This window comes from Melitaea cinxia, chromosome 24 (genome assembly GCF_905220565.1).
Source record: "Melitaea cinxia chromosome 24, ilMelCinx1.1, whole genome shotgun sequence".
NCBI classification, from domain to species: Eukaryota; Metazoa; Arthropoda; class Insecta; order Lepidoptera; family Nymphalidae; genus Melitaea; species Melitaea cinxia.
The window spans coordinates 4,170,092-4,197,166 of NC_059417.1; the positions used below are offsets into that span (position 1 = coordinate 4,170,092).

The 27,075-nt window shown below is 33.5% G+C and overlaps 2 protein-coding genes across 2 annotated transcripts in view; one reads left to right on the forward strand and one right to left on the reverse strand.

Moving 5' to 3' along the window:
- The first annotated feature begins 3,372 nt into the window (after nucleotides 1–3,372).
- LOC123665784 (transmembrane protease serine 11D-like) lies at nucleotides 3,373–8,765 on the forward strand. The gene is made up of 7 exons (XM_045600045.1): nucleotides 3,373–4,057; nucleotides 4,280–4,427; nucleotides 5,155–5,316; nucleotides 5,905–5,998; nucleotides 6,755–6,913; nucleotides 7,660–7,730; nucleotides 8,457–8,765. Exons 1-7 carry the CDS (start codon nucleotides 3,373–3,375, stop codon nucleotides 8,635–8,637), a joined length of 1,500 nt encoding a protein of 499 aa, XP_045456001.1. The 3' UTR covers nucleotides 8,638–8,765.
- A 2,363-nt stretch (nucleotides 8,766–11,128) lies between these two features.
- The window catches only part of LOC123665449 (nucleolar protein 4), a 156,718-nt gene continuing 140,771 nt past the window's right edge, over nucleotides 11,129–27,075 (reverse strand). The window contains exons 4-14 of the mRNA XM_045599755.1: nucleotides 19,002–19,053; nucleotides 18,605–18,679; nucleotides 16,195–16,334; nucleotides 15,493–15,663; nucleotides 15,074–15,319; nucleotides 14,455–14,601; nucleotides 13,325–13,533; nucleotides 12,894–12,974; nucleotides 12,513–12,586; nucleotides 12,157–12,246; nucleotides 11,129–11,803 (exon numbers count right to left, since the gene is read on the reverse strand). Coding sequence (XP_045455711.1) covers nucleotides 11,577–11,803; nucleotides 12,157–12,246; nucleotides 12,513–12,586; nucleotides 12,894–12,974; nucleotides 13,325–13,533; nucleotides 14,455–14,601; nucleotides 15,074–15,319; nucleotides 15,493–15,663; nucleotides 16,195–16,334; nucleotides 18,605–18,679; nucleotides 19,002–19,053 — 1,512 coding nt within the window. The 3' untranslated portion in view covers nucleotides 11,129–11,576. The remainder of the gene's footprint in view (nucleotides 11,804–12,156; nucleotides 12,247–12,512; nucleotides 12,587–12,893; nucleotides 12,975–13,324; nucleotides 13,534–14,454; nucleotides 14,602–15,073; nucleotides 15,320–15,492; nucleotides 15,664–16,194; nucleotides 16,335–18,604; nucleotides 18,680–19,001; nucleotides 19,054–27,075) is intronic.

Consider the following 27,075-nt stretch of genomic DNA (forward strand, 5'->3'; position numbering starts at 1 on the left):
TTTATTATTATATGTAATATAAAAAGTCTTCGAATGGAAAGTGTATCAGTTACGGTGTAAAGGTTCTGTGTTGAGAATCTACGTTTTTTGAAATAAGATACCTTTAGTAGGGCCCTCTGTGCTCTTTCTACCTTAATTAATGTGCTCTTGGCTGCACCTCCCCATACTGTGATACAATAAATAGAAATAGATTGAGCCAAAGCAGTATAAATTTTATTTATTAATATTTTTGTTGAAACATGTCGAAGGATTTTAAATATCCAGATTAATTTTCGTAATCTAGAGGCAACCAGCTCAATATGATCATGCCAAGAAAGCCTATAGTCCAAGATGACACCCAAATACTTCACATTGTCAACCTTTTTTATAGAAGGACAGTGACATCCTAAGGCTCGCAAGATGTTAGGGCAATTATGCACCTTAATATCGAAATTACCTGGTTGCGTTCTATTGTTTAGTGAGAAAGTAACGTAATTAGTTTTTTGTGTATTGAGTGTAAGCAAATTATTTTTTAACCACTTGGCAACCTCCTCCAGCCCCTCCTCCGCATCAGCCCTGACTAAATCCCATGTTGTATTTGAAAACACCACCGCTGTATCATCTGCATAGGAAAAAATAGAGGCATTTCTTAATTTTAAGTTACAGAGGTCGTTAATGTAGACTAGGAACAGAGTAGGTCCCAAGACACTACCTTGTGGTACTCCGTAGTCTATAGCCTCACAGGTACTAACCAAGTCGCCGACTTCAACCCTCTGAGTTCTGTTACAGAGGTAGTCCTTTATAAGCTTAAGTGGAGTATCTCTAAAACCTATGTGTTCCAGCTTCTTAACAAGGATAGGGATGCACACGGTGTCAAAGGCTTTTTTTAGGTCGACAAATACACCAAGGCACTTGCGTTTGGTGTCCATTGAATTAACAACTAAAGAAGTCAGAGCTTCTACAGCATCAGCAGTTGATTTACCAGTCTGGAAGCCATATTGATTTTCTGCGATTATATCAAATTTTTTCAAATATTTTACAATACGAGTGTTTAAGATCTTTTCAACAATTTTTGATAACGAAGTTAACACTGATATTGGCCTGTAGTTGCTAATGTCGTGCTCATCCCCACCCTTGTATACTGGTGTTATAATAGATTCCTTTAGCGATAAGGGAAATATGCCATTCTCAAAGCACAGATTTACTAGATGACAGATTATGGGTACAACATGAGATCGGGCGAGCTTCAGGAAGCTGGTAGGAATGCAATCCCATCCAGGGGCACTATTTGTTTTTAAGCCAGTAAGCACCCTATGTACTTCCTCTTCATCGGTGTCAAGAAGAACAAATGAAGAAAGGCTTGGCATGCTCGGAGGTTCATTTGTATGCGTTTGTATTATGTTATCGGCAAGTTCTTTACCTATACCACTAAAATACTTGTTTATAAAGTTAAGCGATTCTGCATGTGAGGACTTGCAGTGTAATAATTTTGAATTATCTGATTTCATCTGTTTTAAATTTGTTATAGCAAAAATACTGTTCCAAAGCTTCCTCGAATCACCCTCAGAGTCTTGCAATAGTTTCCTCTCGTAATTACGTTTAAGTTTTTTTATCAAATTGTTACAAAAATTGCGATAACGTCTGTAGGTGAGTCGAAGAATCTCATCAGTCGAATTTAGGCGAAGTCTATATTGTAATTTATTTCTGTGACGGATACAGCGGAGTATTCCAGGAGTAATCCAGGGTTTCAAAACACGCTTACTTTTGGGTACTTTGACAGTTTTCGTGTTTTCATTAATTGATAACGTAATTTTGTTAATTAGCCCCCTGGCCACAAGCTCTGGATCTTTACACAGTAAGAGTTCTGTCAGATTTTTATTTGCTAGATCGTTACATGCATTCACATAATTGATGATTTGTTTAGTTTTATTGCATTCAATCATTTTATAAGTACTTTTTAAGTGCAGCAGAACCATCATGTGGTCAGTGACAGTAGTATTTAAGACTGAGATCTGCGCTACCAATTTTGCGTTATCTATTTTTATCATAATATGGTCGAGGCAATTTTTGGCATTATATTATGACCTGCAAGCATTTCCAAATAATTGGTTCTGTTTCCGCGTTCAAAGGCCTGTTCAGTTTCCCCCGGGATAATATTAACGTTTATATCCCCAGCTATAACTACTGTGGTGTTAAAAGCAATTTTTTCCAGGTGATTTTTTAATGAATTGATAAACCCGCTTAAATCTAAAGTAGAGGGGGAACGATATATAGCAAGGATCTTTTTATCCTCAATTTGAATTTGAAGGCACGATGCATCTTGTAGGGGCACTTCGGTGATCTCAGCCGTGACACGATCTCTTATATAGACAACTACGCCATCACTTTTATTTTTATGTTTTGTTGTTGAATATGTCTTATAGTTAGGAATAGTCGGGATCGGTTTATAATCACTAAGCCAGCATTCAGTTAATATGATAACCGTAGGGTCAAAATGTAATTGTGCAATTGACACCATAAAATCATCAAAATTTTGGTATACACTACGTATGTTTTGAACTATTAGCGTGAAATCGAAATTTTGTATTTGAAAAAGTTGAGCAACATTTTCAATGTCACAGATAGTTGCGTTAGAGAAATTTAAACTGTCTATTTCCATGACATTCCGAAGTGTGATATCCATTATGTGGGTGGAAGTTGTAGTGAAAATATTGTTTTAGTTAACTGTTACTGTTCTCTCTCTTCAGCCTATCACGACCCACTGCTGGACATAGGCCTTCCTAAGTTCGTGCTATGTTTTGCTCATAGTCACCACGCTGGGCAGGCGGGTTGGTGACAACAGGGCTGGCTTTGTCGCACCGAAGACGCTGCTGCCCATTTTCGACCTGTGCATTTGAAAGCCAGCAGTTATCCCGCCATCAGTCGACTTTTTAAGTTCCAAATTCTGCTGTGTGCTTACGGCAGTAAAGAATATAGCCACCCCTTCTCTTCCCATGGGTGCCATAAGAGGCGACTCAGGGATAACAAAGTTCCACTAGCACCTTAGAATTTATAAAGCCGACCGATGGCTCTTACGACACCCACGGCAAGAGGGGGCGGCTATATTCTTTAGTGCCGTAACCACACAGCATATATGCTGTTACTGTTGCATTAATATAATATACATAGATATGATAAGTTTGTATAACATATAATAAAAATGTTAAAAATTTGATAGTTTTTCATTTAAAATTCGAAATTTATAGTGAGGAGGTTCAAATACAAGATACAAGTGAATAACAGAAGTAAATAAAGTTATCGCTCAATCAACGAACGCTTCTAAGAAATACATAAAAATGTCGTAAATTATTTATTGTGTGTTTTATATACCTACTGCTTTGTACAAATGCAAACATGAAAACATTGTATATCCTTGTTTTTTTAAATGCTTTAAATATTACAATAAAATGCAACGAAGTAAAAGATGGCAAAATTGTTTTAAATCCAAAATATCCGAAGAAATCAAACGTCATGAAAAGCAAGATAAAGATAATAAATGCTAGAAAGTTCGAGAACCTTCCTGCTTTAGAAAGTCGTAAATCAAACACCAAGAAGAAACATGTAACTAGAGATTCTTATACAGTTTTTCCGCCTATCTCTGAAAAAAAGTTATTTGAAGTTCCTGACAGTGGATATTTTATAGATGATGTGATTGACCGAAAACCAAGAGTTAAAAAAGTTTTACCAGAATATGGTTTTATTGTTGTAAGAGACAAAAGATCCGTTAAGGATGATATAATAGTTAACGATAACATTACTAGGAGGACAGGTGTAAGGAAAAAAGTACTTAGAAAAAGAAGAACTAAGGATTCCAAAAAGAAATTACGCGCACGAATATCAAAGTCTGTGGCTGGAGGAGTAAATGAGAATGATAATAAAACTAAAAACGTTAAACATGCAAAGAAAAGGTCGACTTACCGTCTTAAATATACTGAAAACGTTAATAAAAACGCTGAATTGAATGCAAAGGAAGTTCAAAAGTTAAACAAAAATAAAAAGGCAAAACGCGTAGGAAGAAAACGACGTCAAGAAAGAAAAGGTAATTTCGATGTATTGATGTCGTAATAAATGAATTGTCAAAATTATTCGTAATTTTAATTGTAACGAATAAATTTACACACAAAAAGCCATATGCCAATATAAAATAGTTAAATCGAATCATTTGATATTGAACTAAATAACAAAAAACAAATGAGACACATCATGTCTGAGATTTATGACGTGGAACTTTTAATAAAATTATTTATATTAATTTCAATAGATATAAGCAGACGTTTAATAGCCGGGAAAGATGCCGTGATACAAGACTATCCGTACGCGGTGTCAATTCAAAAGAACAACGAGCACTGGTGCGCAGGCGCGTTGCTAAATCCGCGTCTCGTTATCACAACTGCGAATTGTATTTGGAAGTAAGTCATATTACATTGATAGGTATGCGTTAATGAGACAACTTATACAAAAAAGTTTAAGTAGTAAAGGTAAGTAAAGGGATATAAGGTAGTAAGTATTACAAAATGTGTTAATGTTTTAATAGTCTATAAGTAATTGGCTGCTATTTGAGACGGGTTTATATTTTTTTTAATTTTAAGCTGTCTTAATATAAAAGCATCTAATCTTAACGCATCGATTCTAATTAATTTAACAACGATATTATTTAATAAGTTATAAGAAACGAAACCACAGTGTTAAAAGAGTCGACTTCGGTAGTCATAGTATACTTATATAGGCAATGCTATGACACATTCTCTAAAATTATAGTTTGTTTTTGGTATCTAGGCATGTTTCCTTGTAGAGCCTCTAAGCGAAATTAACTAAGTTTTATTAAGTTACTAATATTTTTTCCATCTCTTAAGAATATCACAGCCACCTAACACTGCTCACTAGCACTTTTTTGTTCATGTGGTAAGTAAAGTGACCAGAGCTCCTAGAGAGAGTCCTGACTCTATCATGACCAGTATCTGGCTAGGGCCGACAACGCCTTTCGGATGTAGTATTGCAGGTGTCCATAGCCTAAGATGGTTTAGTACGATAGATACAGACAGTTAGACCATCCAATTACTTGCCACTACACACCATCCTAGTGCTAAATGACGTAGGAACTATAACATTTTTATTAAATGTATACTTTCTGATCAGAGCCCGCAGTGTAAGTCGTATGCGCATCAGAGCTGGTAGCAGGAATATGGACAGAGGCGGCCAGGTTGCCAGGATACAGGAGGTAGTGAAACATCCCGATTGGAGCATTCGAAGCCATCCCGATAATGACGTTGGGCTGTTACTTTTGGATAGAAATCTTAAGTAAGACAAAAATTATATTCCAGTCATGCTTACCGTTAGCAGGATATGTCTCTTTAATCTAAACATTTCTTTAATCTAAGTTTGCTGTTGTGATGATTAATAGCTTGACTTAAGAAAAATAGAAAAGTAACCGAAAAAAATTAAAATAAAAAAATGTCACAATATTTGAGTTCAACATAAATTATGCCCCTTTTACGATTATTTAGTTTCAATATGTTTGTATATTTAAAAAAAATCTCGATCGCTTCAGCCTGTAATAACCTCTCTCCCTATGTGGGAGAAGTATCAGAGCTTAATCCGCCACGGTAACCCAGTGCGGGTTGGCGCATATATTCCTTACTATGAGTAACGATCGCTATCAGGTGTACATATTAACAACCGAGACCGACGGCTTAACGTGCTCTCCAAGGCATAGCGAGGAGACCCAGAAGGACAAACAACCAGACCGGAAATAAATACATATTTGTATAAACACAAATATCTACCCCGAGCATCGTTGCCGACATGGCATATGCAACATTACACCAGAGCGGTTGAAATATAAAAAAAAAACTATGTTTTATTTATTATATTCGTTTTTCATCACAGATTTTCCGACTCGGTCCACGGTGTAGACCTTCCAAATCGTGCGATGTGGCCCGCTTTTGAAGATGTTTGGGTAACCAGTTGGGGATCGGACAGAGTAAGTTGAAAATTTTTAACATAGTCCAATCGAACACAACTAAGAGTGACTTTAACAATTCATATTTGTCAAGATTGAGTTAAGAAAACGTTGATAAATGAATTTTCCTTTTATTTTATTTTATCTTTTATATCATTATATTATTAATTTTGTTTTGTTTTTATATTTTCAATAAAGCAGTCACACAATAAATATTCTGTTAAAGTCTTGTGGCTGATAGTTTTTTATTTTTATTTTTATAATGACTTCCGTCACTAATGGTTTCACGTAAGGATGAAGAATCCACGAAGGAGATTGTTCGGATACTTACCATTCAAAAGATTAAAGTAAATTAATAACAACAAATACCTATTTTCACTATAAAACTGAACTACAGAGTAACAAAAACACCAAAATCCAAAACAACAGAGTAACAAAATCACGTGTGGTGACCACAGCTAACGCAAGTGTACCCCTGTTTCGAGGCGAGGTGGCGAATACTAGCGCGACCCCATCTCGCCCCACCCAGGCGGACGACTGCTCACACGTGGTGGTTTTTTAGTCAGTAAGAGTTTGACATAACCCTATGGCACCTTCGCACCGGTGGGTATCCATGATGGATTTTCCCCACGTAAAAAAAAGTGAACCCTTGTTAAAGTTTAATTTTTATACCTAATAGTTTTTTTTTGAAATAACTCAATAGGCACTTTATGGGTAATACTTTTTATTTGATTAGTTACTATTAATATCTTAATTAGTTATTACATTATTTTTTAGCGAGATGGCATATTTCAAACTGATGGAGTTACATTACAAGCGTATCACGCGAAATTAGTTGACCGCGACAGGTGCAACAACATCACCCAGCGCTTTGGCGTTGTTGTTACGCGCAATTTCATATGTGTTGCACAGACTGGTCGTAGAGCGCCTTGCACGGTAAGAATACAACTTTTAAAAACTATGACTGGCTAAGCAACATCCTCAAAAGTTTATCGTCGGTGTTATAAAAAACTAAATGCCATCGCTGAAAAGAGCCTTAAAATTATTTTATTATTTTCCTTCAAATGTGAACACAACTAGTGCTGTATTATTTCAGTGTTTTTAATACACACAACTTTATATACGTCGCACAAACTGGTCTGAAATAAGCTTTACATAACAAAAAGAATGCTAATTTTAGTACAGCTGTTTCACGATACCTCGTAAACTCATAGGAAATGTAAATAAAATGCGTCACGCAGTCTTCTCAAGGAATGTATAATATATTTGAGAAATAAATAGTCAATAAGTCAGAAATGGTTTAAAATATTTTGCTGTAGTGTTGTTGTACGCAATGAATGACTTAGTTTTAATTTTTGCAACAATTATCCTTCAAATGTAATAATCAAGTGAAGCAATTTTAGTCATCATCGTCATCATCATTACAGCCTATACAGTTCACTGCTGGACAAAGGCCTCCACAAGTTTACGCCAAAAATAACGTGAACTCATGTGTTTTGCCCATAGTCACCACGCCGGGCAGGCGGGTTGGTGACCGCAGGGCTGGCTTTGTCGCGCCGAAGACGCTGCTGCCCGTCTTCGGCCTTGTGTATTTCAAATTGTGTATTCAAAAAAAAAAACAATTTTAGTGCGTGCTCTTATTTCGTACCTTAATATAAAATTAAAAAATACTTTATTTACAGCGGGATACGGGGGCGCCAGCTGTAAGTGATGGAATCTTATGGGGATTAGCATCATGGGGTATACGGAAATTGTAAGTATAGTAAAAAATTTAACCCTACCTAAGAAACTCTTAAAGTAAGCAATAAACCTAGATTGTGTAGAGACGTAGAGTTCTCACTGTGTAATTTTAAAAGATTTCTGGTCATTGCCAGATAAAAAATTAAATATCTGTATATATAACGATACTGCAAAGTTAAACAAATGCTGTTATTAATGTTAGTATAATAAAGATAAAAAGTCTGTTGGTGCCACAACGCGTAGAGACTTCGTTTTTGGAGTTTGCTTCATTTTCATATATAAGTCCCCGGTATGAAAAAAATGTGAGGCGGCAAATCTACTAAATGAATAACCTCGTTACATTTTTGTGCGTCATCTCATGGCGTCATCAGATGGCGTTATTTGATTCGCTTATTTACCATTTGATACGGTATTAATCCTTTTCTTATACTAGTAAGCCTTTTTTGTGCCTATTTTGACAGTTGATCTGAAGGAGTAAACTCCAGTCGTGGGTCGGAGCTGACACAAACACTTTTTTATCTATTATTTGAAACGCATATACTTTCCATATCTTCCTCTCCTTTCCTCTTCTCTCCCGTACCTTCGCCAAGCAATTTACTGATAGATTATCATGTTTTTATTTATCAGGTGAATAACACCCTTAGTCTGTCTGGAGAAAGGGAATAAATACGTTTGTTAGAAGCTTAAATAATAACCATAAACCGTGATATATATCCTAATTGAGTTTTATTTGTTTTAGATGTGGTACTGAACGTTTTCCAGCAATGTTTTCATACACAGCATCTCGCTCTAACCTGGACTTTATAACGAATGCTACTCACTACTTGATGTCAGACAAGCGTAACTACCCCTACCCAGATAGATTTGTCGTCAACGAAGTTGAAACCACCTCGATTTCTGCAACTACACCGTTCTTTTGATTTAAATCAACTGTATATTCTTTATATTTAGTTGATAATGTTATCAGATTTTAGCTATTTTTTGGTTTTATGTATAAAGATATAAGGTTCAAAATAATAAAATATCTACATAAAAAATTGTTAGTTAGATCGTAATTATGTCATATCGTAAGAAATAAAACAATTTTTATTTGTATATGAGCATATTTAATATTTTCTTTTTCAAAATTGTAAAACTCACATTTTGAAATTGCAAAAATTATAACTAAATTTCTCATATCGTTTATAGTAACAATCGCCATTTTGTATTTTTCTCCACATCTGTATTACTATCAAATTAATAATAATCGTAAACCATTTATACATCTCTAATAATAATATATTTTAATGTCTAACAAATTCATCTCAACGTTTTCATCATTCATTTTCGTTATCCCAACATCAACGTTTACATATTTCTAATCAACTTTTTTATAATATTCTAATCAATATTTTTTACATACTCCATTTACAAGGACTACTGTTTTTCTTTCTTTCTAATGCACCGAATTTTTCAGAAAAATAATATATTGGAATGATTTAAAACTAATAAGAAAATTAAACTTAAAATTAATTAAGAAACTTAATAAAATATACCTATAGAAATAAAATGAATTAATAATCAATTCGTTTCTTTGGCAATCTTTCGTATTCAAAAGTGAATTTACAATTTTATAAAAACTTGCGTAAGCTTTATTTCTATTGAGAAAAACTGGCAAAGTGGAAAAAGTATTGTACATTCTGTAGAGTGACTGCATTATTTTTGACGTAATATAAGCTTGTATTGTTAATCTTTCAGAAGTTTCAGAACTTTGGTTTGGAAACATGATAGATTTAAAACGTATATAAGTCGTGAAATTGCAAATAAATTTGGTGATTGAAACCATATTAAAGAATTTAAAATTCATAATACAATCTATTATTTTAGGAAAGACTGGAACGATTGAGATTGTAATGACGTATACATTTTGAAGATGTAATAAATCTTAGTAAATACACATACGTATGTACAAGATTTTTTTGACATATGTCATCAAACGATTGTAACTTCGCTTCGGATACGACCATGAATATGTAAAGAATGTCGGTACAATTTTATATCGTCAAAAATTGCAGTCACCAGTAGCAAAGAAATAAGCGTTTATCATTGATTTATCATTGAATTATCATCTACAATATGTATGTATTAACTTATTAACGAAAACTATTGTCTATTACACTATTGCATGAGAAGAAGATAATAAGAACTGGCCGATAATTAAATATAATAAAAAAAAAAAAACAAGAAAATGTCGAACTTACGTCATCTAACAACGGAATCGAATAACATTACGAGGTATTTCAAAATTTACAACACAATTTTAGGCCCAAAGTAGATTTTTTTCACCGAGAAAGATCTGATATATTTGATTATTTCTTTTAACCAGAAACTGTTAAACCTTATTTTGTACACTGTAAGCAATATCTAACTTTAAACCTACCTAAAGTACCTGGCCATATAATCTATGGTAACAAGTAGATATACAAGATCAAAATATTGTTTATTGTACTGAGCAAAGCGAAAATATTGGCATATTTCATAAATTACAACTAGCAACACCATAAATTAAAGTATCTTAGATAATTAAAAAAATAAACCTAAAATTAACATCAGTGTTGCAATAAGGAAATGCTATAAAAAATTAAAATTTTGGATGGAGCCAATCACGATACAGTGTTTTGAATAAATTTATAAATATATATAGATATATAAGAAATATATTAATCGTTTGTAAATACTACAGAACTATTAGTATAATACAAAACAACAAATAAATTCGTGCTTCTTAAATCTAAAATGCCATTTAAAAATCTAACTTTAGACTCTGTTATACTAAAACTTACTATCAAAGAGAAATGTTGTATTTCGATCACCGAGATTTTTTAGATTTCAAATATATATCCAGCTGCCCACTTATTATTTTTTTAAACACTAAGTCTATCGCACCAGGCAAGAAAATTTTCGACCTTACGCTAAAAACTCCCTGATTTTTTTCTTACATCTAAATATACACAAAATAATTTTGTACTCTTCGACGAGTTTAGAATGGCAACACTTTTTACAATATGGCAGCTTTGTACGAAGGCCGAATAGTTATACCTTTTTTTTTCTCAAAACTCGTTAGTCTAGATGGAAATGTTTTATGAATGATAAAGTATGATTTTTTTCTACATTACTTCAGAACAACAAGATCGAATAGGACGCTTAAGCACTCGAGTAGTGTTTGCTTAAACTTTAAATTCAGTTAATTAATATTAATCTATATTTTTAGACCTGTGTCAGGTCACGCCAAGGACGAGATAATAGTCATAGTATTTTATCATTTCTTTTCAATTAATCAGCGTCAATTTAATGGGACAGAAAAATATTAAATTCAAATGTATTGATTAGAATCTTTAAAAGTAAGTAAAATACATAAATTATACGCTGATGTAAAATAAAGAGAAAAATATAATTCCCAGATTGATTTTTTACAAGTAGACGGAAAGAAATTGTCTGTATGTTCTTCTTAACCTTGTACTTTTAAAAAAAAGATTTAATGCCATTCTGTCAATATACCTCAAATATTGATTTAACATGACATATGTATCAACAGAATGAACATTAAAATCGTACAATACAATAACAAAAAGAGATATCATATAACTTGTCAATTTGTAAAACCCATTTTTATTTTTCGTCATTTTAGCATCATCATAACTTCAGTTTTATATTTTTCATTTGACTCCAATGTATTTTTCACTCAACATTTTCGAAATTGTCTATTAAAATAGTAATAACCACGAAACAGTTACAAAAAATAAACCGCACATTGCACATTGTCCGTTCAGAAATATCCGAATTTGAATCCGAATAGATCCGAATATGTTTTGGGCGTGTCCTAGGGTTGGTTTAAAAGGAGAGCCTCTAATTCATCAGCTGATCGTAGTAGAAATGCTGCAGATTCACGATATCCTGTAATCAGTTGTCTGACTGCTCCTACTTCTGCACCAGATAGCTTGTGGGATAGAAGAGACTTCTGAGACCCTGAACCTGAGAGAGATGATGAAGTTGACGTCGCGTGTAATGGCGTTGATACTGATGTTTTCAGTGACAGGTCTGTTGGCGCTGGAGAAAGAGAAAAAATAAATATGTATTTTTCCATATTTCATTGTTAAATACACTCAAACGTGCTTCGAGTTCAAAACCAATCATTATAATGATGGAAAACACGTCACTTGAGAACAGGCCGGATAAAATAATGAAAAAATATATTTTTTCGGAATTTAGAATAACATTTTGGAATAGTATCGCGCTAAGTAGGCTTTGTAGGGACTTTGATACTTAGAAAAATATATTAGAAATAATATACTTTATAATTAAAAAAACTCATTTTTGAAAATCATATTTGATATAAGAAAAAATGAATTATTGATAAATGGAAGCTATTTTATAAAGGAATTATAAATTTGTTAGTTTACCTGTCAAGTTAGGAAATGTATGCGTATGGGCTGCCATTGCGGACAGCAAGGCGCTCTGGTAAGCGGCCATGGCTGCGTTCACTCCAACACCTAGGTTTAAAAAAATATATGACTATTAAAAACATGTCATATATAATACTGTTCATTAAGTAAGCATAGCAGTTTATTAATTTAAGGTTCGTTAAAAAGATTTGATCTTTTAGTTGATTTTTTACTATGTACTGAGAAAATTAACAATTAGCGATAAGATCATATTTGCACTTTATTATCTATTACTTGTTTAGGTTCTATTGATAGTATAAATTATTAAAAATAATTAAATAACCTTCAAATATAGATACCTCGGTCTTTTTTACCTGTTGGTGGAAGTGCGGTCAGCGTTGATAAGAGAGCAGTGCTTGATAGTGCTGACGTTGGATTAGTGTTTGAACTGTAAACATAATGTCATTTATTTAAAAAATGTATTGCTTTAGAACTATTTAAGTTTTAAATTAGTTAACAGTCTATCCATATATCACTGCTAGGAAATTGGTTTATATGTGTTCTATTAAGAAACCTAAATGTCGTTCAATCAGCTACGTTACTACACTGTTATCGTGAGTTAGGTTTTTTCAAGATATCTTCTTCAAGGGCAAAGATAAAATTAGCTTTATACAATTTTGTACTTAAAAATTTAGCCCTGCAGAAATTATGCATAAGTATTTTATTTGAAATTGACGTTTTATGTATTTACTCACCTCTGCCTCCCAAACGTTGGAGGGTTTCCAAATGTGTTTGGGAATGTTGGTCTGAACAGCGGGGCCGGAGACGATGCTGGGCTGCAATTATTATATCTCATGTAAACATACTTTAAACATATTTCATGGTCAGACAATCAAAAAAAATGTATAGTTAATATAAACTAGACTTTATCGTGAGTTAGAATAAAGGGTAAACATACAGGTAAATCTGAATGATAAAAATTTTGTTTTCTCGCGATCAAAATGTGCGCTTTTCAGAAAACTCTACATTCAGATAAAACTATACGCTTTTTATTAACTAATTTAAGAAAAATCGATTATTAAAATTAAAAAAAAAAACTTTTATACTTTTTAAGCAAACCACATACATTTTTTTTCCTATTGAATCAGTACTAGAAGGGCATCGTTGAAAAAGCATATCGCCCTACCTCGCAGTCTTACTCCCGGCGTTTCCGTTGGCATTGTCCAGTTTCAGGCTGTTATTGTTGAGCAGTGCGCTGTCGAGCGAGGGGCTGGCGTCGGGTCTCGCGTCGGAGCGCGCGTGCGCCGCGCCGCCCGCGCTGCTGACGGCCGGCGCGCTGCCGCCGCCGCTGTACAGGCTCAGGAACGACGACGATGTCGCTGTCGTGTCGATCGCCTGTGGGAGGGTTTATATTTAATGTCATGGCAATCAATCATCGAGAAACAGTTTTCTTTTTTTTTATAAAACTAGGTCGGCAAACAAGCGCACGGCTCACCTAACTAACTGTAAGCGATTACCGTAGCTTATAGATGTCTGCAACAGCAGAAACGTCGTAAGCGCGTTGCAGACCCTATCCCCAATTCCCCCCAGGAGCTCTGGTCACCTTACTCACCAACAGGAACACAACACTACTTGAAAGCAGTATTATTTAGCTGTGATCTTCTGTAAGGTCGAGGTACCCCAGTCAGGCTGCTCCATACCTCAATAAGCTAAAGTTCTAAAATTGAGTCGATTGTTACTCTAGAGCTTAACTATGATCGTAAACCTTATTTTATTTTTATCTTATTGCACTTCACGTATACATTACAAACATAATTTAAACATAGTAAAAGATTATGTATTACAATGGGTGGACTTGTTGTTTCATTCAGACAACAATTTGATCGTAATTAAATTTAATTATTGAAGTTTCTTTGTCCTCATCGATTTCAAATTGAATAGTTTGTTTATTATATATTATTCCGGTTATTTATTCTCAATCGAGGGATGAACTATGACCGAAAATGTCTTATAGATTATACGAGATCAATGAGCTGTTTGCTTCCTCCGATATATAAGGCAGTGTTAATACTGTGTGAGTGGCTTATTATGCACTTACAACTACTACACCACTGTATCTTAAAAACAAATGTAACAATTTATTTTTATATCAATAGAACCGCTACCAGAATGGTAAAATATTACCGACCTATTCATAAATGACTTTAGTAACAACAGACCTTATTAGTAGACATTCAAATATTTAAAATCAAGGTTTTAATTAACAATTATAAGCAATAAGGTCTTTTTCGCGTTACAAATCGAAGTCAAACTGACCATAGGCGTAGGCACAGTGGGCATTGGCTGGCTTACAGGGTCTAGTCCGAGACGCATGCGCTTAGCATTTAGGCTCTCGTTCTCGCACGCCTGCGCCAGGATGTGCTCTGCTTGTACCGACGTCAGGTGCGCTGGCGTTGGACGTACCTGAGATGTCAGAAAATATATTAGAATAGTTTGAATTAAAAATAAATAAATAAACATCTCACACTCAACGGCCCCCACTATACACAAGCACAAACGCCCAGACCACGCAGACATCACAAACGTATGCCATGTGTTAGACCAGCAACCGTTAACGCAACAGCCACTGTGATCGTTGCACTAACATGTCGTCACCAGCTAATCTCTTAAATAAGGCAGACAAGTCAAAGTATGATTTAGTAAATGGTCATACTTGAATTGAAATCATGGTAATATTTGGGAAACTCTATATTAGACTGTAGTTGTAATGTAGAAACATGAATTAATTTATCTTTTTGACAGTTACTTTAGTGGAGTTTTACCCTTAAATCTGAATTCTATACAATAACTAATTTAATATGGAATCGTTTCTTTTTTTCATATTTTTCGGAAATTAACAAGAGTATCATAAATCAAGCAGAGATCGGACCCTCACCGCAGTATCCCAGGCATTTCCAGATGGAGTGCTTCCCCCGTTGCCGGTGGTAGGCCCATCTCCTCGGACTTTCTTATTTCGTCTACAACTTTTCAGATAAGTCCTAATACGTTTTCGGGCGCGCTCGGCAAATTCCGGAAATTGTCGCGTACAGGAATCTATTATGGCCTGGATCTTTTCCTTTGGCTGTTTTGAAATAGGAACTATTCTGTCTAAGTTTTCATCGACGAAGAGACGAACGAACATCTAAAACAAAAGTAAAGTTATGTTATTAAATAATAAAATTTTGATATTTGAATTATCAATCAATTAATAAAATGATGTTCAATGTTGGTTGATGACATTTTCATGCCCAAACCCTGTAGAAGCAGTGCGAACGTCACAACGGTTGTCTAAAAAAGCTTATTAAAAAAACTTACATTGAAAGCTTTTAGTCGTTCCGGATCATGATGCTGAGGGTCGACTCTATCATCACTATCATCATCCGATGCGCCACCATCATCATCATCTTTCGTACGATCTGATGACGAAGTCTCGTCATGTGTTGATGCGGGTTCCACCGGTGTTGCTGATCCGACGTGGATTGGACTCTGCAAATATTATTCTTTTGTGTTACAAATAGTACGAGTATATTGATGACATAACTTAAACTAATTTGTACTTGAAATGTGCTTCAAATTATTTATAGATATAGATTAGAGTACAGAATATTGTTGATCCTACAAACATAAACGAATTAAACAATTAAATGCCCATGTTTGTTACCTAAAAGGGCACCTATTCTACCTACTCATTTAACATCCAATCAAAATTAATAATTTTATTTTCATTGAAATAAAGACTATTAATCTGAAGCAGTTTAATAAAATAACTAGATAAGATACAAAAAGCGGAAAGTCGAACTGACTGACTGACATACTGAAACGATATTAGATGTACGGAATGACGTCAAATGTACGAACTCTTTATTTTCGGTAGACAAGCAAACATCACTTTATGAGATGGATGATCATTTACCATAAATTAAGAATAAAGATTCGCTTGTTTGCCTTCAATTTCCATAAAACGAAGATTCTAGAAAACTCTAGTAGTAAAAGGAAATATATGAAACGTTGCTCAACCTTAAAACTCACCGAGTGCCCTGTAGCGAGAGGGGTGGGCGGTTTGGGAGGTTTGCTGCCCAAGCCGAGGGCGCTATGATAGGATGCCCATAAATCTGCCATGCTGTCTGTACCACTCTCTGTCATGTCACCATTGCGACCTGGAAGCACCATAGAAAAGGTTTACTATAGTTCTTACTGTCCACCTACTTTTAAAAAAAAAAAAAAACATTGACAAATATAGAACAAAAAAATATATAATGCACACAATATTAATCCTCTGACATTATCTAAGCTTTAAATCATAGGATGTATTTTCCATAAATTAACATATTAATTACGTTCGTAGCGTTTATCTATTTTTTGTTCGTTAAAAAAAGGTTTGCACTTTGTGGCCTTGCATAAATATTCGATGCGATGAAATGTCATTATGGTCTTTACCTATTATAAGTAATTAAGAGTCTACATAAAAATTACCTTAACATAATTTTAATTAACAAATATTTTATTATCATGTTTAAAAACGATTGAAGTTACTTTGTAGTGTAAGTGGCGACCATAAAAATATAATATGCTATGAATATAAATATTAAATTTATCATCTCTTAAATATAACTTGATTACACTAAATTCCTCGTGTGGTACTCATACCTGTATGTAATATAGAATTTTTTTATTCTACCTTAAACTGAATACAACTTTTTCGCTCTCTCTTTGTCGTCTCATCTCGACAGACTAAAGTTGTTTGAATTCAAGTTAAGAGTTTACAGTTGTATAATCATAAATATTCAAAAGAAGTTTTTGTTTTATTTTTATACAAACCGTATATTTAAAATCATCATATCAAAAATTTCGATCTAGCGGGAACATCGTTCTATAGCTTAATTGGCTAAAGCACCGACACGGTCAGTCGGAGTTGCAGGTTTGCTGGAACAGTCGATTTTTGACATATTGGTGGGTAACACGAAAAAAAATTGTACGTTATAATTTGTATTGTAACTTTGTATGTATATTTTTTATTTTAAATTTATTAGATAAACCTTATATGTTGTTCTGTAAATGTTACGTTACTGCGTAACATATAAATGTCGTATGAATGCTTGTAATTAGGACTTCATGTAAAATGTACCGACATAAATCCACGGATTAAAGACGACAATAGAAGAAGCATATACGCGAGTTGAGAGCGCTACGTTTAATCATTTTTCCAAAATCTTTTTTGCAATTAGAATTAAAAGTAATTTTGTTTTCCTAACTACATTATATTTCGGTAAAAATATACAATTCAATGGCATTAATAAGTAAGGCTACTATAAAGAAGTAGTCTCAATTCCTCTTGAAATGTTAGTTGCATATAAATTTTACTTGCGTGAAAAAAGTCGCAATTTTCGTTTTAAAATAATTATTATGTATTCATAGTCAGTCACTAAGGCGGCAGAAATTAATGATGGTGTGCAGGAGGCACCCGAGGGACCGGTGCATCTGCTAGCTAAATGTCAACTCAAACGAGTCTCGAGCCTATAAATAATTTGAGGTGCCACGGAACGTCTGCGCCCCTGGTGCCTACGGTTCTCTCGATATGGCTTCGTGAGCCAATAAAAATAGCGATTGCCATGGAAATTATGCAAGTACACTCACTTGAAAAAGTGGAGAACAGGATATTTTAAAAGAACATATTAATTTCCCGTTATTTCGCTACTTTGTTGTGCTTTGTATTTGTTTCTTTAATAATCATTATTTGGTTCTCGAGTACTCCTACAAGTTTTTGGATAAAACAATCACGCCATTAAAAACATCAAATGAAACGGATGCATATATATATTTAAGAAGTAGACATAATACACACATAGGTGTAAAAACAAGTCAACAAATTATTTGGAACTGTAATTTAGATAGAGCTACCGCATATTTTTAATCATTTTTTATGCGTGGTACAGAATAAAAAAGTGTAGTCTTTTTATAATTATAGATCATAGATACGTTTAACGTAGAACATATTAAAATATAATTATGTCGCTAACTTTTTGTTCTAACTTTTTATTACTACTATTAAAAACTTAGAACATCATAAAAATTCGTATTTTTAAAATATACTCGTCAGTACCAAATTTGATTATTAATTATGGTTAAAAGATCACATAACACGTTGAATAACCTTTTTTGTTACGGGTTACTTGAAATTATTTTTAGTAATATTTGCTTATTTATGGCGATGAACGTACTTCATCATTATCTCGAAATACCTCGAATCTTATGCCACCATATTTGTGTGCGCCGTAAACGTATTTATCATAGAGATTACGTTTATTTAGTATGTGACATTTTTAACCACTACATACCTCTGCGCTTCGCCATAATTGGCTTTAGTGTATTCGAAATATAAACGTCATTGGTACTTTAACTTTATTAGTTATTCTAAATCGTAATTTACCTTGCGTCTGGCTGTGATAATTCCACGCCAGCAACATCATTTTCAACTTCTCTGCATCTTTCGCGTAGCCATGACCTGCACCAGATCACATTCGCCAATCAATTTTTAAAATTTGGAATAACCATATAAAACTTTTAAACTAATAGCCAATTAAGAGGGTTTTTTTAACGAGACACTATTTTTGTTTTTAGTTTTACAAATCGCGTGTGCCTCATAAAATACCTAATATTGATTTGATGCAAGCCAGCTAGTTTTAGAAATTGGGAACTTATAATATTATATCGGTCACGATAATATTAATTTTCCATTAAAATTTTAATAATTTGTTTTGTTTACTATTATAGTGACTGATATTCTAAATGAATTCCAGTAAAATTTTATTGCGCATAATACTCACCAGCAAAATTGTCATCATCATTCATATCTGTTGGTTCTGGAGTTAAATTGTCCTGAAACAATTAAAAACACAAAATTAATTACGTTAATATTAATCGATTTTCATACTCAATTAACCTGTTACTTAATCTATTACAATAAGTACTAGTATTGTCCTACGCAACTGTTCCTCTTTTATGTGCAGCATTTGCTAGAACGGTGCTCAGATAAAGCGATAACCAGGCGAGCATGAGTTGGTTAGTATTAAATAATTAATAAATTAGCGAACCGGCCGTCGGGTCGGGTCATCGCTCCTACCCGCGAACGCAAATCGATAGTGTTTCAAATGGACATGCCACTAAATATAATTCCACGTAAGGACTGTATCCCCGGTGCAGTTGACATTTAAAGTATATTTGGTTCCAGGTCTGTAAAAGCTATTTTTAAAATTTTCTTTTGTATAAACTCTTTTCTATATCCTTTTCACAACCCTGACTCAATAAAGTACATGTATAGTTTTTGGAACGAAGTTCCTTGTCGCGCGGTACACGCACTGAGCGGGATGGGAGCGAGATCGAAAAAAGCGTAACAAAAGACCTATTCTCGACACTACTAGTATAAAATTAGATCTCAACCATATGTATCATATTTTAGTTACTACAAAAGTGTTATTAAAAAATGTTTAGAATTTCCTAAAGTGTGGGTAACACAAAAATAAAATCGTACAAATCAAAAATAGCATGGTGTCGTCTCCTGTCAATGATTTTCATTGTAATATGGAACTTTTTTAATATCCGCCGCGTTGGCGCAGCGGTCACAGCCATGGATTGTACCTTGTTGCGCTAGTGGTGGCGAGTTCGATCCTCGCACATGACAAACATTTGTATTTACCATACAGGTGTTTGCTGTGGTCTGGGTGTTTGTGCAGTCCTAGTGGGTCTCCCCACCGTGCCTCGGAGAGCACGTTACACTGTCGGTCCCGGTTGTTATCATGTACACCTGAGCAGCGTGGTGGATAAAGCTCTGATCCTTTTCCTACATGGGGAAAGAGGCCTATGCCCAGTAGTGGGATATTAGAGGCTGAAGCGATGGAAGTTTGAATAGTTACGGGTTTCTGTAAGGACCTTACTATAGACGGCGCCACGTTCGCTTAGACCGAATATAAAATATCAAAAATTTCGATCTAGCGAGTACTAGAGTGCTAGAGCACCGACACGGTCAGTCGAAGTTTCAGTTTCGATCCCCGCTGTAACGGTCGATTTTTGATATGATATTAAAAAATGTTTAGAATTTCCTAATGGTTGGGTAACACAAAAATAAAATCGTACAAATTACAAAAGTGTTATTACTGTGATTGAAAATGATCATGATTAAATCTATCTAAACTTTTGTTTATTTTTTTAATAAATAATAATTAATGTTTATTTTTAAAATTTAAAATTTGCTTATAACTAACACAATAAAACCGCCTTTGCATATTGTCGGTGTAACCTTTTGTTAATTTTATTTTTGTAGTGCTGTGTTTTTTTTCTTCTTTTTTTTACTATGTAAAAGTGTTTGACTATAATATTTATTATGCAAGAAAGTAACAAATAAAAATAATCAACAATTTAGTGTTTGATTTATCATTGCTTATTTTAATTTTATTTATTTATTCCATTTACAGCTTTGTGCTTATTACGTATACCCTTTACTCTTAGCATTAAATATTTAAATAGATATGAATATATTTTATTATAATTTTTTTCAAATTTAACTCTGTTAATTTATGAGCGTACAGCAAACGTCAACCAAAAAAGCCGTTTTTTTTTCTATTAAGGCGTGCGAAAGTCGTCATGAGTAAGTAATAAGGATAAAGGTGAGGTTACAAATATCGAAGTTGTTTCAACTGACGTCGCTTAATGTTTATTTTATTTAATGTCTACGTAATAAATAAAAACGTATTGTACTCATTTCAGTGTAAACAACATAACATTGTTTCGTATTTTGACGCAATGCTCGACAAAACTCGGTTAGCCAGCTGCCGCGGGGACGCCATTATTTTTGCCAAGCAGGCAAAAACACTGCATTTACTATTTGCTGCTTATTCACTAGCTGTTTTAGGGCTTCAGCGTATTTTTAGATGTATAACGTAAACCGAGGTGTATTTCGCGCACGATATTTTAAGGTAAATAAAAACTATTTTTCGAGTACCTTTTAATTTGTAAAATATACACACAGTTCACGTGGTTTTATGTAAAAACAGGATTTTATTTTTACAGACCTGTATTTTCTTGTTTTTCTCAATTTTATTTCAAATGTACGAATTAAGGTATGCATGTTATATTGACGTAAGGCACAGCAGGATACTCGTATATCTTGTTCAAAATCTGGAGCAGCCATTCTGGGTAACTAACTCACTTAACCTTACAGATAATCACAGCTAAATAATACTGCTTTCAAGCAGTGTTGCATTAATGTGATGAGTGACCAGAGCTCGTAAGGAGGTAGTCGGCAACGCGCTTGCGATGCTTCTAGCATTGCAGGCGTCTAGAGTCTACAGTAACCGCTAACCATTGGGTATGCCTTACGCTTGATTGGCAACCCAGTTGTATAAAAAAAAAACGTAAATATAAACCAAAACGTAAATGTTCATATCAGATCACAAACTCAACTGAACATCATCCATCACAAATAAATGGAGATGACTCGATGATTGTTTAACCTTTGTGCTCCGTTTACAATTGCATACTAATCCGTGTAGGGCGATAAAATGTCACCTTCTAATAACGACGAATTAGTGTAACGGTCACAGCAACAGACTGTTGCGCTAAAGGTTAAGGGTTCGATTTCCGCTCATGACAAATTTTTGTAGTGGCAATATAGACGTTTGTCGTGGAAAAGATATTTATTATTTTAGTATGTACTTTTTTAAGGATTGGAGCAGGAATGTCATGCTATTGAGGATTTCCTCAACTAACAGCGATTCAAAAGCTAACTGAGCAAAGAAATTTTTGATATTTTTGAATTACTTTGTTTGTGACGAATATAGCCAAAACAAAAACTAAAATCATATAGCGTACAATAATTTTATTAGTACTACTTCTCGAAGGGGTTATAAATGACAAAGTAAAGAAGCGCCATTTTAGCACGCTCAATTTCACGGCTAGCGTCAACTTACGAAAACACACAAAGATTTCATTCAACAAGTGGCCGAATTCGATACAGTTTGAATCGTGAGATTCCTGCGTAAGATTTTGATAGTTATTACAATAACGGTAAGGTTGTTTTTCGTTTATTATATTGTTATACAAATTAAATTTACGTTAGATTTCTAACGTTATATTTTAGTAGAATCTATAAATAATAAAGTAAGCACCGATTTGAGTACGGATCAGTCTTTAGGAATGAATTAATTTATTTTTTGACAAATGGTCTTTTTATTTAACCTTTTGTAAAACTTTAGTGAATGAATTGGCAATTTAAGAATGTTTTTAAATTGACTAAAAACAATCCCCGTAGCATCTATCTTTATATATATATTATATGTACCTCTATATATTAACTACGTTATTAACTACGTTACATATATTAACTACGTTAAATAAATAAATAAATAACTGCATACTAGTAGGTGTTTAAAACAAATTACATTTTATTTTTTGATTTTAATTTAATTTTGATTTTGAATGTAATTGTAATTTTGATTCTTAGTTTTTTTAATTGTGATTTTTATTTTTTTTTTAATTTATTTTTTTCATAATGCCCGTATTGATTTTTGAATTTCTTTATTGATTACTTTTTTTTCCCTCTAAATGGTTGTTAATCAATTTATGGTAATGTTTTTAGTATTTTTATTAAGTTTTTAATGTGAAGCATCTCTTCTGAACTTTGTTAAATGTTCTTTTTTAATATCGGAAACTATTTTTGGTTAAGTGATACTATTGTGTTTTGTATTTGTGTATATTAATGTAATACCGTTTGTTTCCAAAAAAAAAATACACTTTTACTTCATTCCGAAAGAAATTTTCAAATAAGACGTACCTAACTCACTTCCGACGCTCCCTGTATGCTTTGTATGACGTTTCTGTAAGCAATTGTTTGCTTAACTTCTGAAACGTACTGAGTATTATAATTTAAAAAAAAAAAACTTTGAAATCACGGTCTACAGTTGGCGGAAAAATCGGTAAACAAACATAAAAATAATATACTTACATAGAACCTCCTCCTTTTTATAGTCGTTTAAATAGTTAATGTGGACATAATTATAAAAATCGTTGAAAGGACGTTGTATGGCCTCTACTTACATCATTGCATAGTATTACACAGTCGCTTCCCGCTGTCTGTATGCTTAAAACTACGCAACGGATTTTGATGCAGTTTTCTTTATTAGTAAATAGAGTGATTCCAGTTGAAGGTTTATATTCTTTATTAGTAAATAGAGGTATTCCAGATGAAGGTTTATATCTATAATACATGCATATAGTATAGGAAAACTGACAGTTTTTGCAATCGTGCGAAGCCGGGGCGGGTCACTAGTATATTATAAAGAAGTACCTTAGTTTTATGTTTGATTGTGTATTTAACTCAAATTCTTCATTTTATAACATTATTAGAATAGGGTTAAGCGTAACCTTTACAATAGTGCATTAAAGTTTTAATGAAGTGATAATAACAAGTCTAGGCATGATAATTACTATCGATTTTTAATAGAGAATATATACAAAGTGCATCTTGACCTTTTAATATCGTTGTTTGTTTCTTTTTTTGTTCTGTTGGGCCATTTAATCTATTCATGCAATGACATTACAAGCACAATAAAATTCTTAGCCTGAAGTTCTTCAAAGGATTTTCAGCTCAGACCAGAGACGAATTGCGGAAGTTTAGGAATCTCTTCTATTCTTCGTAGAATATTTTAAAAATCATTATTAAGGAATTTAATTTTAAGATACAAAAGCGTTTTTTAATCATAATTATAAAAATTTAAACTAATTAGAATAAAACAGAAAAATATTGTAAATCTTAGGTATTGTTTCTAATTTTTATTACAATTAAAACCAAAATTTAGGTCGTTAAGTAATCATTCAAGTTGTAAACAGTTTGCGAAACAAATAAATCTGTAGACGAACCGAATGTTTAACCTCAATATTAAAACGACGTTCGTCATTTTCATACTGCTTACCTTGTAAATAAGAAAACGGAGAAGTTTTACAAAATAAATAGTACGTATTGTTTTTTCTTTTTCAACTTTCTTTCAAAGCAGTGTGCCGGCACTAAGTCCGAATAATAAACACTTGGATCTAATCGTGTCACCTTCTCTAAGTACCAGGTGCACATAGACAGTTAGCAAGTTAGGTGGGGTGATATCGACCGTCTTAGGGCGGTGGCCAAGGACCGCATCTGCTATGCGGACACTAAATATCCGTTGACCCTTCCGCACTTATGTATACCTAGTAACGTATGCCCATTGCAATTTAGTCGGTAATTAATTACACCTCAATGACAGATAAGGTTCAGCGATGCGTTTGTACATAACGGGAATACATAATTACCGTATGTATATTGCCACAGCTATTGATGGATTAACTATTATCTATAAAAAACTACTATTTTTATGGTATTTAGTTTTCTCTATGATCACGTTGGAAGATATTGCCAATGTTTTCTTCTAATATCATGTTAGTTTTTAAAAGTTTGAACAAGAATATATCGAATTTTATGCTGTATGTTTAATTATTTTGACCGTATCAATGTTTTAATATAATTCTTTTCTCCAATTAAATTTTATGCAGCTCCGCCAGTTGATAGTCATTTTCAAGTTTCGAAGAGTTTTGGATAATTTCGTTTGCACCTTAGTAATTCATTCGGCGCCGCATTCAAACCGCTATTCCGCGAAAACCTGGGACGGGTCATCTGTCGACGGGGAATAAATTGTGAAATAACCTAGTTTCCGATACAAAATAACTGCAAAATTCGGCATCCACCGCTTATATACCTACTGACTATGTACTGATACATGGCCTATGTACCGCAGCGCCCCCTCGTGGACTCCCCGTGTAGTGCCACCCCGCGAATAGTGATGTGCTTATCAGAACCATCGATACCCGATTGTTGATAGCACTGCAGCAGTTTGTACTGGATCGAATTACTATTTCTGAGATATTTTTTTCATAACATTAATAATATTTTATTATTAAATAGGAACTGAATTGTAAAATTCAATTCAGAATATACTTGTTATTTTGTACATAACATCTGGTGCAATATTATTCAAATTAAATAATTCATTTGTAAATTAGACTAAAGTCTAAAACAACAACACAAAACAGTTAAAACTCAAATCATTTTCCTTACTCATCATCTGCTAGAAAAACAACCTTGTACTAAGAACAACTGCATAAAAGGCGTAAATAGACGCAATTTAAAAACAATCTCAAACAAAGTCAATCAGCGGAAAACAAAAAAAATAGATTCCCACATCAATTAGTTTTGTCGATAACTATAATCATCGCACGGTGCGGCAATCAGGTGGCAGTCAGCGTATAATCATTAAATACCCGCGCGGGGTGATGACGCCCGCGGCACCACCCAACCCGCCCGCGCCCAATTATGAAAATACGAACAAAATACATTTAAATTTCAACGTCAAAGGGTGCTTCGATTATCGATTGGATATATCGATAATATAGTCACATCCTTATTCTTTGTTTGTCAGAAGGCTCATTTAAAACCATCACTCAATCTCAATCAGCGTTACCTATACGGTAGATTGAACGCCATGAATATTTTAATTGTCCTTATAAGTGAAGTTCAGAAAAACTAAAAAATGATCGTCGTAGTTGATACTGGAGTAAAGCAGTACTTATATCATATGAAAAAATAATTATTACTTTTTTTGTAAGTACAAATACAACGTATATTTATAACATAAATTTATTTGCCTGTAGACGATCGTATCAATAAATAATTCGGAGAATTATAAATAGTCTGAAATAATATGATGCTGTGTTTAGAAAATAACATATTTCTTCAAATGTTTCCAAGAATAACAACTACTCAATAATAATATTACCTTTTTTTATTATGTACATATACACTATATTTCATCGATTATGTCAATAACAAGTTATTGGAAACAAAAATCAAAACACTTATTTTATTAAATCATTTCATTCCAATTAAATTAGTATTTAAACTTCATAACAATAAAACAATTTTTAAATATTGTTTCTATTTCAAAAACTAGTCTTCATAGTATGCACCGTAATACTGCAGAAGAAAACATAAATCTACATTTTAATCTTCAAAATATGATACCTATATACATATGTCTTAAAATTAGTACTTGAGGTAATTATTTAGGTTTCCTGACAATGAAGTCTAAGGTCCACCTATACCGAATCTTAATATATATAAATCTCGTGTCACAATGTTTGTCCGCGATGAACTCTTAAACTACTTAACCGATTTTAATCAAATTTGCACACCGTGTGCAGTTTGATCCAACTTGAAAGATAGGGTATATTTTGTTTTGATATATGTAATTATTATATTAAAAAAAAAAAAAAATAAGGCGATACGAAGTTTGCCAGGTCAGCTAGTAATTGTATATATTTTTTTGTAACATTTAAAATGGTTGTAGTAAATTGAGTTTTATGAGAAATTATTTTACAATTATTTACTGAAATATAATCGTAGCTAATTATGAGTTTATTTGCAAATCATGCAAAATTGAAATAATCCTATTTATTAGTTAAGCTCAGATACGGATGTCAGTTAAGCTGGGAAGCTAAATAAATATTCTAAATATATTAATAAATATTCCATAATAAAGATTCTAAGAGAACGAAAGTAACCGACATAGCCCACAGAATCAGCACGTTGAAGTGGCAGTGGGCTGGTCATCTGTGCTGAGGACCAATGGCCGTTGGAGTAGACGGGTCCTAGAGTGGAGACCGCGTCCTGGCAAACGCAGTGTGGGACGTCCTCCGGCCCGTTGGACCGACGATCTACGTAAGATTGCTGGTGTAGGCTGGATGAGGATTACGGAAGACCGGGATGTCTGGCGCGAACTTGGGGAGGCCTATGTCCAGCAGTGGACTACGATAGGCTGAAGT

Excerpts from the sequence above, each read along its gene's own strand:
- LOC123665784 (XM_045600045.1), top strand. The coding sequence starts at position 3,373 with ATGAAAACATTGTATATCCTTGTTTTTTTAAATGCTTTAAATATTACA. Across the intron at positions 4,058-4,279 it reads ACGACGTCAAGAAAGAAAAG|ATATAAGCAGACGTTTAATA; the intron begins GTAATTTCGATG and ends TAATTTCAATAG. Across the intron at positions 6,914-7,659 it reads GTCGTAGAGCGCCTTGCACG|CGGGATACGGGGGCGCCAGC; the intron begins GTAAGAATACAA and ends CTTTATTTACAG.